This window comes from Aquarana catesbeiana, linkage group LG12 (assembly GCF_042186555.1).
Source record: "Aquarana catesbeiana isolate 2022-GZ linkage group LG12, ASM4218655v1, whole genome shotgun sequence".
NCBI lineage: Eukaryota > Metazoa > Chordata > Amphibia > Anura > Ranidae > Aquarana > Aquarana catesbeiana.
In genome coordinates, this window is record NC_133335.1 from 61,505,340 (window position 1) to 61,519,804 (window position 14,465).

At 44.1% G+C, this 14,465-nt stretch overlaps 1 protein-coding gene across 2 annotated transcripts in view; it reads left to right on the forward strand.

The window, feature by feature from the left end:
* Positions 1-4,312: 4,312 nt before the first annotated feature.
* HAP1 (huntingtin associated protein 1) overlaps positions 4,313-14,465 on the forward strand; it is a 90,529-nt gene continuing 80,376 nt past the window's right edge. For both annotated transcript variants that reach the window (XM_073607909.1, XM_073607912.1), the window contains exon 1: positions 4,313-4,460. In XM_073607909.1, coding sequence (XP_073464010.1) covers positions 4,441-4,460 — 20 coding nt within the window. In that variant the 5' untranslated portion in view covers positions 4,313-4,440. The remainder of the gene's footprint in view (positions 4,461-14,465) is intronic.

Consider the following 14,465-nt stretch of genomic DNA (forward strand, 5'->3'; position numbering starts at 1 on the left):
TCATAGGGGAGGTCTCTACACACTTCATGTATTGATGACAACATCAGAACTTGGGTCACTATTCTTCCCACAGATACAAGGCACTATTCCTCCCACCGACCCCAATGATGGGGCACTATTCCTCCCACCGACACCAATGATGGGGCACTATTCCTCCCACCGACCCCAATGATGGGGCACTATTCCTCCCACGACACCAATAATGGGGCACTATTCCTGCCACCAATAACAATGATGGAGTATTATCCCTCCTCCTAATACCCACAAGCGCTTTTCATTTTTTTTTCTCCTACTGACCATCAAGCCTGAGGAATTGTCTACTCTCCCTATTGCTGGGGCATTTTCTACTCCCACTGGCCACAATCCAGCCCCACTAAAGTCTGAAGGACAGTAAACTGGGCCTTTGCATAGAAAGTTTGGAGACCTCCTAGTTTGTATGAACCAGAAAACTTTAATGCATAAAGGACAAAATAATCCATCTTCAGTTTTTGGAAAATACCCGGTTGTTGACAGTGTTCAGTTACTGCAAGATAAAAAAACACCTAATCTTCTAAGTGCTGTTTGTGTCGGTAATTTCCAAGTGTTTTGGTTATTAGAAGCTCCCTGTAATTACTAAAAGTGAGGGAAATACTGAGAAGATGGACATTAATGGGAATGGTGGGGATGGGTCGTGGTATGTCACACTGCAGTGCTGGCTCTCTAAGTCACACGCACCTGATACTTTGTCTAGTGTGTCCTGCCTCAATGACGGCCTATTACATGGACACAATAGAACATTCCGGGCACTGTGTCAAAATGGAGGTCTGATACCTATCAAATGTTACCAGATGGCAGAAGACACACAAAGCTTATATTCAGAGTACTGTGGGAGCTTTGTGTGTATAAAATTCCTGTATGACCAGGGGGATCAGATAAATATTTCTTCTAGTCCGTATCAAATGAGCTTCAATGTCTTTAGATCTCAGAATGAAAGGTAAAGTGTTCATATTTAGAGATTACAGTATTTATTCTTAAAGAGGAGCTTCACTTTGCTTTTTTTTTTTTTTTTAAATCCCCCTTACATGTTGTACTGGGTTGTCCTGAATTCACATACCCACTCCGCATTGTCTTACTGCGATCTTACTACTGGGGTACAACAACCTGGGTTCCATGACACCATCTTCTTCTATGACATCATCAGGATCCTGACTGCCTCTTTCAGCTTCCGGCAGCTGGTCCCCAATGATGCGCGCCAGCTGCACCCACTGATGGCTATGTATTCCTGATCCTGCAGACTCCCAGATATGTCACAAGGATATCCCAGGAGGGTGAGGGAGTAGTGATGCATTATTGCTGCATAGACTAGATATATGGAAGAGGGTTCAGGGACGGGGTAAAAATTCAAAAGAAGAAAAAAATGTTTGCTCTATTTTTGTATGCAGAAAAGGGGAGAGTACAATGATGCCTAATGCAGCAATTAAGTGAAGGTTACCTGTTACAAAATTGATGTTATTATTATGAATATTATTATGTTACAAGATTTATATAGTGCTAATAGGTTGTGCAGCGCATTACAATATGATTTTTATTGTTATTATACAGAGTTTATACAGCAGCACTTTACAAAATAAAGGGCGACTGTACAGTTACAATACAAATTTAAAGTGTTACTAAACCCAGGACCCTGCATTCACTATATCTGGTCTCCCACAGCACATAAAAGTGCAAAATATTTTAGTAAATATAAACTGCTAAATACCTTTTCTCATCAGCAGTATATAGCAGTCTTGTGACTTATATCAGCGTCTAGTTAAAGATTTTAGGAGGAGTTTTTATTCTCCTCTGACTGTCCTATGAGGCTGCAGGACTCCTGACTTTCGGTCTGGACAGTGCTGATTGGCCCTCTGCTGATCACCTGTACTCTCCCCAAAAAAAAAACTCTACCAAACTGAGCATGTGCAGAGTGCCTCCAAGGCTCTGTGCTATCAGGAGATGGATTGGGGACAGTAATAGAAGGGTAGGATCATAGAAGACAGAATGAAAACAGCCTTTTTACACAATGCGGAGGATTAACCCCTTAGGTTCCACAGTGAGTATAACAAGCATGCTTTACTGCATATGCAGACTGATTTTACTGTTGTGGGTTTAGTAACACTTTAAAAGGATTAGGAGAGCCCTGAAGAGATTTGAGGTACACCTAAAAGTGGATGGAATAGGAGATAGCCGGACAGATTGGGGTTGGGAATTCCAGAGGATTGGAGAGGCTCTGGAGAAATCCGAAAGGCAAGTATGACAACAGCTGACAAGGGCTCTAGAGCAGGAGGTCTTGGGAGGAGTGAAGTAGACGGGTTGGGCGATATTTCGGAATAAATTTCATGATGTAGCTGGCAGGGGGAGTTGTGGATGGCTTTTTTTGTTGTTAGTATTTTGAATTGTATTTGATGTTGAGCGGAAGCCAGTGGAGGGATTGGCTGAGAGGGATGTCAGAAACAACAGTTGGTAAGGAGAATTAGTGTGGCAGCAGCATTCATGGTAGACTGAGGGGGGGGGGGGGGAGATAGTCTGTGTAGAGGTAGACCAACAAGAAGGGAGTTGTAATATTTGATGTGGGAGATAACTAGGGAGTGAATAAGTAGCTTGGTGATTTTTATTGGTTAAGGGGCGTATTTTGGAAAAAATGGAGGTTAAGGCAGCAAGATATGAACAGTGATTGGATGTGGGGTGGAAGAAGGTTAGCATCCAGGATTATACTTAGCACCCTGACACGAGGGGAGGTACTGATAGTTGTGCTGTTGATCTTGATGGAAAAGTTGGGGTAGGGTACACGGGTTGGGGGGTGACATCAATACTGATATTTCAGTAAGTAAATTACTGACTCACGGGGAGACTGAAGGGGTGAGCTGAGAACCACAGAAATAGATTTGGGAGACATCAGCATAGAAATCGTATTGGAAGCTGTGGAAAGGAGATGAAGATGGTAAATAGAAGGAGTCCAAGGATAGAGCCTTGAAGGACCCCTATAAAAAGAGGAGAGATGACAGAGACCCTTACTGGAAGAGGAGAAATTGCATCGCATGTAATCCGCACAGCAATGCGGTACGACTCACATACGATGTCTGGTATCGCATTAGTGTGAACCGGCACTAAAACCTGGTATACACTAGAAGTTCTTTTTTTTTTTTTTTTTTGTTCAACCCAGCAGGCTGAATGAACAAAACCTCAGGAGGAGCCCCTGTACTAACTATCTGCTGTTAGTACAGCAATCTCCCCCACTGAACAGGGGACCCCCCCAGCCAGAACACACCTGTCAGTGCGCTGATTGGGTGATGATCGGCAGAACTTTTTTGATCATGCTCCTTCGACTAAACTGCCTGCCTTATACGTGGGCTGAATGTTCCTTTTGAACCGGCAGATTCCGCCTGATATTCAGCCCGTGTGTACAACCCTTAACATAGAGCCGCTGACGACGGTGCAGTCTCGGAAAAACGTAAACCGCATGCTGCTTCCGTGCTGCAGCTAAACAAACCCAACTAATACAGTTCTATGTAGCTGCATTCAATGTTCTCTATTGTGGGATGGTAGTACGGCAGTTATAGGGTTAAATGAGGAGGTGACATATCGCCTCTATACTGCCTGTCAAACACCTCCTGAAAACCGAACAAGTGTGGATCATTTTTCAAAGAAGCGGCAGTGCCTGCCACACATGTGAACGAGCCCCAAGTAAGGTTGGGGATATAATACCCCTTGGTCGAGTCCCATTTTTCCCACTACCCCCATTAGTTGGTGACACAGCAGCTGGGGCTGTACACATGATGTGGCTGCTATGCTTTGGGGTTGTAGCAAGAATTAAACCCACCTGAGGTGTCCACAGCACGCAATCTATTCAAGTGAATGGGACCTCTCTGCAGGCACCCCGTACCCATGTGCTATGCACACTTGTGCAGTGATCAAAGGGTTAAAGCAGGAGGTGATACAACACCTCCTCACTGCCTGGCAAATGCTGTCTGAAGAGCAATCTGAACATGGATCTCTCTTCAGAAAGCACTGCAAGTGTGAACAAGACTTAAAAGGTGATATTGGCAGAAGAGAAAAGAAAAGATTACATCTTGCTACTTATGTGTTTGATGGATGGTAATAACAATAAGCTATTTCAGTCCAGTACATAGGAAGAAAGAGTTGTCTAATGGACACTGGATAAGCCCCATATCCTGGGATCTATGGTACGTCTGCCTGATGGTGAATAGGGCGACTCTTGCAGGATCTTGTCTACTCCCCTCTGTGTGCTCAGCCTGGGCTCCACCTCCTCCTCTATTCACACACATTTCAATTGATAGCAACCGTCTGCTCCTCTCAGTCACTTCACACAGCTTGCAGCATCCAGGTGTGGGGACACCACTTCCATGATGTAACGGGGACACCAAGCGGGCCAACTGGGGTACCAGCAGCAGGACTCCATCCACCATGCACTACAAGATTCTCAGGTCAGTGGGAAAGTTTGATGCATGATGATCCTCCCTGCTTGACACGTACATTACAATTCACTGCTGTAACTAACTATACAGGCGCCTGATCATCACAATTGTTCTTTATGGGTCAGTCCATCCCAAAGTGATATTTCAGATTCTGGTAGATGCTGGAAAGTTTAAACACTTGTTGGCCCTTTGTGTCTCTCTATTGGTGAGATTGATGTGCTCTGCCCACCTGCCGTGCCCATTATGAGGGGCTCTCACTATCCCTGCTGGATCTCTTATTTTATGTGATAGAATGGCTGTTTTCTGAATGGAGAGGTCCTGTATGTAACATCAGAAGTTTGGCACCCCTTCCTCAAGACTCTACACGACGCAACTGTGTGCTATGGGCACATAACAGCATTCAGCGTATACGAGGCCCGACACGGCTACCCTCAGTGCCAATCATCTATATCCAGGCTTGATCAGAGGTTCTGATCATATGTAACCACTCATGTAAGCAGTTACTTGTGATCAGCGCCAGCCATTGATTTACACCCAATAAATAAATGTGCCCCTCAGGCTGCACACTATTACTTGGGTTTAATAGGTTTTATTTATACTTTTTATCACTTGGAATTCTATGTGAGGAGTATGGTGTAAAAACCTACGTACATCTTTTCTTTCTGTATTGAACTGTATTATAATTGTACTGTCCCCCTCTATATTGTAAAGCATTGCATAAACTGTTGGTGCTGTATAAATCGTGTATATTAATAATATGTGTGTACTTATCAGTGTAATGTTGGCGAGCAGGTCCAGTACCAGCATACACGGGTCTCCTTTGGCTTGGTTCACACCCATGCAGTTTGCTTTTGATCCATTTCTGCAGCTTTTTGCAGTGCATTTTGCATTTTTTTGTAGCATGTGTATTTTCACGCATTTGGATGAATTTTGCATTTTTTAATGCTTTTTTTTTTGCCCAATTTGTTCAGATTAAAAAACGCAATCCACACTACATGCTTTTCTGAAGTTTCTCAATTTTAAGTCTATTGAACCAAAAATGCACCATTTTGCACTTAAAAAAATCCCTGACCATTTCCCAAAACGCAGTGGCTGAAAAAAAAAGCATAGATATGAATGTTTCCCATAGGAAACCATGTTAAATGGACTGTAGTGTGTTTCTGCAAAAAAACACTAAAAACGCATAGGTGTGAACCAGGCCTGGGCTGCAGTCGCAGGTGACCAGAGTGATCGCGGTTCAAGCGATGATAAGAAGTGCTTTCTGTGTCTAATTCCTATCGAGTACTCAGTGAGACTTCTTACCCTTGAGACCCATGTGCATTGTACACATTGGGGACATTGTACACATTGGGGACATGCCAGTGTCATAGGACCTGGAACACATGAAGGTGAGTGGGAAACCCAGACAGAAAAGTCATTTTTAGAGCAGCCAAGTTATAAAAGCAGCCAGGGACTGCTGCAGCCCACCAGGCGCCACTTATAACTAAATATCAGTATGAGCAGAGTGGCCTTTTAAACAGCTCTAGTCCCTTTTGGAACGGATTTGAACAACAATCAGGGACACCATAGCGTTTCTGTAAGTTACATGCACATTGGTTAGTGGAATTTGGGTAGATTCAAACTGGTGAGGAAGAACTATGGGGCTGCTGGCTTGAAAATGCTGCTTGGATGTCATTTTGATTCTCTGGCTAATACTTTCCAAGTCTATGATCTGAAGTAAGTATGCAGCAAGTGAAGTTGGTGTGAAGTCAGAATTCATGATTGGCATGCTTGTGGAAAGTCAGTGACTTGAATGATTGAAGATAGATAATCAGCATAGCCAGGTGACCAGCATTTTCCAGAAGAAGATTCTTTGGTGTGATGTTTGTTATAATAAACAAGCCATCAGTTTCCAGCAGCATTTTCCTGTATAATGAATGTAGTCAAGGTAATGTGTAATCTTCTGTGTGATCGCGTTTCAGTCTGGCTGTTCATATCTGAGCTGATGTCCTTCAGCCGCCGTTCTTTCTGGCCAGAGAAAAGCCAATTTGTAAACCACTGAACTGAAAATTTTGTGACTCCCTATAATATATGCAAAGTGATATGTTCAACATTTGGAGAGTCGTACAATTCATGGATCCTGGTTACCTTTCCTGCTTAATTGAGTGGTTTTGCACATTCATAGGGACCTCAATGAAAACATTCAAGCTAAACAAATATGTTATCTGCTGACTGTTATCAGTTACATTGTTTCCAGTTCTCTTTGTGGACAACAGAACACCTCTTCCTCTCTCCATCTCCAGAACATGAGGAGGAGGTGTTCTGTTGTCTGTAGCTCTAACACTTTCTGTGCTGGAGTGACGGCGCCCCTATAGAGTAGTGAATGAACGTTGTCACGCTAGGACAGGAAGTGTGTTACTGACAGGATCACTAGGTCAGAACAAAGAAAAGATCCTGAATAAAAAGAAAAGGGATGCAGTCACCACATCTAAGGACTGGTGAGCTGCAATGTATGACATTTTTGTTCTTGAGTTTAGATAAAATTTTTAAACCGTTGCAGGTACTATAAATCTGATGCAGGTATTTGGAATCAGTTGTCCAGAATTGCAGATTCATGGGTTAAAATTAATGGGTTTAGATTCACTTTAAGTTCCCTCCATTTTTAAGATGAGGTCAGTGAACATTTCATCATGCAGGTGTATTTTTGCTCAACTGCCTGAATGAACACCTCCACCAGGTATATTGGGCAAAGTCCATGTTTGGTGGCTAAGCCGATTTATCGGGAGATGGGATACTCAGAAATCAGCTAATCCAGGTCTCTGCGATGGTTAATGATTAATGTGGCTTGTCATGGTTCTTCCATAATGTAGAAGCCTAAGCATAGAAATCGTATTGGAAGCTGTGGGAGGGAGATGTAGGTGGTGAATAGAAGGAGTCCAAGGATAGAGCCTTGAAGGACCCCTATAAAAAGAGATGATGGAGACCCCTACTGGAAGAAGAATTGGAGAATCACATGCGATGTCTGGCATTGCATAAGTGTTAACCGGCACTAAAGCCTGGTATACACTAGAAGTTTTTTTTTTTGTTCAACCCAGCAGGCTGAACGAACAAAACCTTAAGAACTCGGGAGGAGCCCCTGTACTAACTATCTGCTCTTAGTACAGCAAGATCTCCCCCACTGAGGTATTGTGCTCTGACAGGGGAACCCCCCCCGCCAGAACACACCTGTCAGTGCGCTGATTGGGTGATGATCGGCAGAACTTTTTTGATCATGCTCCTTCGACTAAACCGCCTGCTACATACGTGGGCTGAATGTTGGCCGGTTTCTATTGAACCGGCAGATGCCGCCTGATATTCGGCCTGTGTGTACAGCCCTTAACATACAACCGCTGACGGCTGTACACATGGTGCGGTCTCGGCAAAACATAAACTGCATGCTGCTTCCGTGCTGCAGCCAAACAAACCCAACTAATACAGTTCTATGGGGCCACCCTGCAGCTGCGTTCAATGTTCTCTATTGCGGCATGGTAGTACGGCAGTTATAGGGTTAAATGAGGTGACATATCACCTCCATATTGCCTGTCAAATGCCTCCTGAAAAGCGAACAAGTGTGGATCATTTTTTAAAGAAGCGGCAGTGCCTGCCGCACATGTGAACGAGCCCCAAGTAAGGTTGGGGCTATAATACCCCTTGGTCGAGTCCCTTTTTTCCACTACCCCATTAGTTGGCGACACAGGAGCTGGGGCTGTACACATGCTGTGGCTGCCATGCTTTGGGGCTGTAGCAAGAATTAATCCCCCTGAGGTTTTTAGCGGGCGTAGCGCCCACAGCACGCAATCTATTCAAGTGAATGGGACCTCGTTACAGGTACTATAAATCTGATGCAGGTATTTGGAATCAGTTGCAGAAGCAGAAGATTGCAGAGTTAGTCCATTATATCCTACTAATAGTACAACAAAGCCTACCTTGTGTAGATATCCAAAAGCTCTGAGTCTGTTGCTGGGTGCCGCCATCTTGGATGCGATGTTAGTAGTCTGAGCAGACTCAGAGCTGTCACTCGGGTGACATTGTATAGTATTCCTTAAATATTTGCAGAATGGAGAGACACTAGAGAGGAAACCCGGGATTTGCTGCTCACCCCTTGAAAACTGAAAACAGAGGAAAAGTTCCCCCAGGGTGGGGTTTTTAGGCAGCACAATGATAAAGGGAGTCGGATTCAATATCAAAAATATAACAAATTTATTGGGGTGTATCATAAAAGTTAAAACAATGAGCTCCAGTAGGGGGTGCTTAAGATAAAATTACATGTTAAATGAGCTGAACATATATAGGCAGACATATATTCACAACAACACTGGGTAGCATGAATATTTGAACCTGACGCGTTTCAACCCCTGTACTTGGGGTCTTCTTCAGAGGATTGGTCTGAAAAATATACATAGATGAAATTGATACATGTAAGTAAATTACATTGATATAGTAATAGTTACATTCACCATGTAAGATATGGATACAATAATAATAATTACCCAATAATATATGTTCGGCAGAGAAAGGAGCAAGGCCTCCCATATGGAGATCCCTTAGAAGGACTGTCCTCCCGTCCTCCCCAGAGGAAGAATACCGGGCACCCCTACCGCCACCGTGGTTCAGGCCAGGGTAGTGAGGGCAGCGACGTGGCTTGCGAGAGGTCACACTCTTGAGTACCACCCACCAGATTAGCAATCAACCAGGGAGCACAAAAAGTTACACCTGTGATGGTAATCAAAGAATTTCTCATAATAAACTCAGTCATTTACACAGTATTAGTCATGTGTCCAAGAGGGGACGGAAATTGTAAACATTATTTACATATATATATATATGGTATTCTCCATAGGCAGCACCTCAGTATGTGCTCAATGTGACAGCGATCCATGTAAAAATGTGAAAATGTGAAGAAACTAGGGTAAAGTGAAAGGGTAAAAAATGTAATGGCTAGTGGGGAGTAAGTGTAAGAATATGGTGAGAAAGAGTAATTACACCGAGAGTGCTGGAAGTAAAAAAGATGTGAAGGGGGAAGGAGAAAGCGGGAGAAGTGGGAGGGGGGGAAAGGGGGGGGGGGGGAGAAGGGGAAAGGAAAGGGAAAAGAAAAAAGAAAAAAGAAAAGAAAAGAAAGGAGAAGGAGGGGAGGGGGGGGAAGGAAAGGGAAAAGAAAAAGGATTGCACAAAAGTGATTAATTAAAAATTGGATTAATTACCTCCAAAGGGTACTAAAGGACATGTGTTTTAGCACTATGTTGTCCCATACATACAAGACTGTTGCCTGTTAACCAAACCCGGGATTGGTCATAAGGTACAGCGGGCTCGGTGGATTGGTATCCCACACTGAGTCCACCGGTCTAAAAAATAAGTAAACACAAAAGTATAAGTTGTAGAAAGCAGATGGTGGCCAAGCCATTATAGAGCAGGGCCACTATAAATAAACGGGGGTCAATGCGGAGTCAAATAGTATTCGCATGAACCCCCATTGTATAGGGCAAGAAATAGTGCCTAGACACGGAAAAAACGTAGAATGATGGAAATGGTACTTACTTAGTGAGAAGTGAAAAGTGCCTGCTATTCACCAGAGAGGAAGGGAGACTGAGGGTATGCTGCAAATATACCTCTTATATACTGCCTAATGAGGGTGTGTGCTTACTTGTAATCAATCCAGGTGTGTGTGCTAACCCTAGGTCGCTCTACGGTGGGCGGCATGGCCGCCATTGAGGCAGTCGAGCGTGGTTTCCCCGGCGTTCCGGAAGAGCTAGGCTCCGACTCGGCGTCACTCTCGCCGAAATCTCGCGATGCCAGTGACGTCACGCCGCACGCGCGGGGCCCCGCGCATGCGCAGTGGCGAAAGGCATCCGAGAGGAGGGAGGAGCCACCTGAAAGAGGCCGGCTCGTTCCCCCCCACCTTGCCGGGAAGCCGGGGGGGGAACGAGCCGGCCTCTTTCAGGTGGCTCCTCCCCCCATGTTATTTCCCCATTGGATGCCCGGATGGCCACCGGGCGCCACATTGGGGATCACTTCCTCCTTGCCGGCGGCATTCCGGAACACTCTCGGATGCCTTTCGCCACTGCGCATGCGCGGGGCCCCGCGCGTGCGGCGTGACGTCACTGGCATCGCGAGATTTCGGCGAGAGTGACGCCGAGTCGGAGCCTAGCTCTTCCGGAACGCGGGGGAAGCCACGCTCGACTGCCTCAATGGCGGCCATGCCGCCCACCATAGAGCGACCTAGGGTTAGCACACACACCTGGATTGATTACAAGTAAGCACACACCCTCATTAGGCAGTATATAAGAGGTATATTTGCAGCATACCCTCAGTCTCCCTTCCTCTCTGGTGAATAGCAGGTACTTTTCACTTCTCACTAAGTAAGTACCATTTCCATCATTCTACGTTTTTTCCGTGTCTAGGCACTATTTCTTGCCCTATACAATGGGGGTTCATGCGAATACTATTTGACTCCGCATTGACCCCCGTTTATTTATAGTGGCCCTGCTCTATAATGGCTTGGCCACCATCTGCTTTCTACAACTTATACTTTTGTGTTTACTTATTTTTTAGACCGGTGGACTCAGTGTGGGATACCAATCCACCGAGCCCGCTGTACCTTATGACCAATCCCGGGTTTGGTTAACAGGCAACAGTCTTGTATGTATGGGACAACATAGTGCTAAAACACATGTCCTTTAGTACCCTTTGAGGTAATTAATCCAATTTTTAATTAATCACTTTTGTGCAATCCTTTTTCTTTTCCCTTTCCTTCCCCCCCCCCCCTCCCCTCCCTTCCCCCTCCTTCTCCTTTCTTTTCTCTTTTCCCTTTCCTTTCCCCTTCTCCCCCCCCCTTTCCCCCCCTCCCACCTTCTCCCGTTTTCTCCTTCCCCCTTCACATCTTTTTTACTTCCAGCACTCTCGGTGTAATTACTCTTTCTCACCATATTCTTACACTTACTCCCCACTAGCCATTACATTTTTTACCCTTTCACTTTACCCTAGTTTCTTCACATTTTCACATTTTTACATGGATTGCTGTCACATTGAGCACATACTGAGGTGCTGCCTATACCCTATACTGCCTATGGAGAATACCATATATATATATATATATGTAAATAATTTTTACAATTTCCGTCCCCTCTTGGACACATGACTAATACTGTGTAAATGACTGAGTTTATTATGAGAAATTCTTTGATTACCATCACAGGTGTAACTTTTTGTGCTCCCTGGTTGATTGCTAATCTGGTGGGTGGTACTCAAGAGTGTGACCTCTCGCAAGCCACGTCGCTGCCCTCACTACCCTGGCCTGAACCACGGTGGCGGTAGGGGTGCCCGGTATTCTTCCTCTGGGGAGGACGGGAGGACAGTCCTTCTAAGGGATCTCCATATGGGAGGCCTTGCTCCTTTCTCTGCCGAACATATATTATTGGGTAATTATTATTATTGTATCCATATCTTACATGGTGAATGTAACTATTACTATATCAATGTAATTTACTTACATGTATCAATTTCATCTATGTATATTTTTCAGACCAATCCTCTGAAGAAGACCCCAAGTACAGGGGTTGAAACGCGTCAGGTTCAAATATTCATGCTACCCAGTGTTGTTGTGAATATATGTCTGCCTATATATGTTCAGCTCATTTAACATGTAATTTTATCTTAAGCACCCCCTACTGGAGCTCATTGTTTTAACTTTTATGATACACCCCAATAAATTTGTTATATTTTTGATATTGAATCCGACTCCCTTTATCATTGTGCTGCCTAAAAACCCCACCCTGGGGGAACTTTTCCTCTGTTTTCAGTATTCCTTAAATTTAACTTATTGAAAGTAAAACTGCTGCAAGTTAGCATTTCATATACTTGATTTTTTCTGTGCTTTTACCTGTTATTTTTTTGGTTGGTGACAGAGTTTCTTTAAATAAGAACAAAGAGGAAAACCCTGGAGTCTGCACCTTAAACCCCCGTTCACATCGGGCCGATTTGACATGTCAAATTGCATACCAAATTGGAGCCTATTGCCGGCAACGACACCATCCGAATTGGTGCGACACCACACTGATTCCCAAAAGTAGTTCCTGCACTACTTTTGGTGACTTTGGGGGTTATTTCAATAGACATCTGTGCATGAACCCGCACAGATGTCTTTTAAATCGCCCCCCGAACTCGCACTGAAATGTGGGTTTGAAATTGTGTGAAATTGTGTGATTTCAAACCCGCCCTCAGTGTGACGCTTGTAGTATCCAGTGAAAGCTCTCAAAAAATCCTGAAACAATCCCTTAAATCCCTTAATTATTTTCCACCTGAACTGAATCTGTCGTTTGTACGATTCATCTGTTTGTCTTTCTTCAGAGTAGCTTTTCACAACCTTTTTACCCCAGGGGAACCCTTCGATTAATTTTCAGATCTTGGGAAATTCTTGCTAAAACCAATCCATTGGGGATCAATGGGAAAAAATGCCTCTTATATTTCTGGCTAGTGGGAAGAATGCCCCCCTTCGCCCCGGTTCACACTCCGTGACTTCCCAGCTCAAACTCGGCACGACTTGCATAAAACTTTAACAAAAGTCAATGCAAGTTGTGCCGAAGTCGGACCAAAAGTAGTGCAGGAACCATTTTCTAAGTCCGAGTGACTCAAGTCGCTCCTATTAGAATGGTTCCATTGCACGTAATGGGGAATGACTTGTCATGTGACATGGGCTCAGTCGGAACGCATGTCGCGGCAGTGTGAACCGGTGCGTAGATAAAAAGATTTATCTGGCCCTGGAGGTATGCAGGTGCCATTAACTCAATGAACCTCTAGCAACTTCGGAAACGTCTTCAATCAAGAAAACCTTAAATAGGCATCTGTATTGAAGGTCATGGTTGAGGTTATTTGGTCAGCTTTATATTCTAACCTTGCTTTGTCTCTTGTGTGGAAAGCTTTATTGAGAATCTGTCACTTTTCCCATTTCAGGTTAAAATACTAAGTTCTCTTGTTAGGGTTTCCAAACACTGATACCCTTTTTCCATCCAAACCAGTCTCTAATCCATGAGTATAATTTGAATGAAGCTGAGTGACAAAACTTATACACGTCTAATTCCCTTTTTCCTCCTTACAAAAGTGTTCAGTCCTGGCGATTAGAAAGAAAATTAAAGGCTTCCTCCATAACCAGAAATACTGGTTATTTTTCAGTGCTTCAATAAAGGAGTAGTCAGGGGGCAGCACAGTTAAGTGGGTTTCCTATCAGGAGAACCTGTCACCCTGCCATGAATAGGTAAAGTGACAGGTAATGATCAGAGACGGCAACATCTATGTTACTGTCACGATAAGTCGAATTTTGCCATGTCCCTTACCTTTAATGGCTGGAAGAGCACAATATCATATGTATTACAGGAGCTATAGAAAACTGACTGCATGCTCTCAGATGGGTCTGAAAAGCTTGCCTGATCGCAATAATCCCTGACCTTAAGCCAGCCATGCACTGCGTGAATAATCAAAGGATGGAAATGTATTGGCCCAATAATGGCTACATCCAATCAGATGCAACCACTGTTTGGGTACTCTGACAGTCACTGGTGCCAGCAGTCAGAATACAATAGCCACACATGGAGATACATCAATCTGTGCCGTATAGTGTGGATGGAGGAATCGATTTGTTTTTAGTTCAGCCTGTATTTTTTTTTTCTCTTTTTTTTCTTTTGCTCTGACTGTGTATGGCCAGCTTTACTCTCCTTCATTCTCCTCCCTTCTTCATTGAGCTAAATATGTATACTTAGGGGTGCTAACACACTCACAATTGAGATCACTGCCTAGGCCAATGGTAGTCAACGTGAAAATTATGGAGGGTTCTCATGGGTGCACCCTGGCACTTCCAAAGGGCTGTACTGGAGCAGCTCCCATACAAGAGCAAGCCATCGTCAGTTTTATAGTGTATTTGAAGTGCAATGCAGCGAATTACACAGCCAGTTCAAAATTGTTGGGCTACAATGCACCTCAACACCCATAAATGTTGATCCTGCTGTA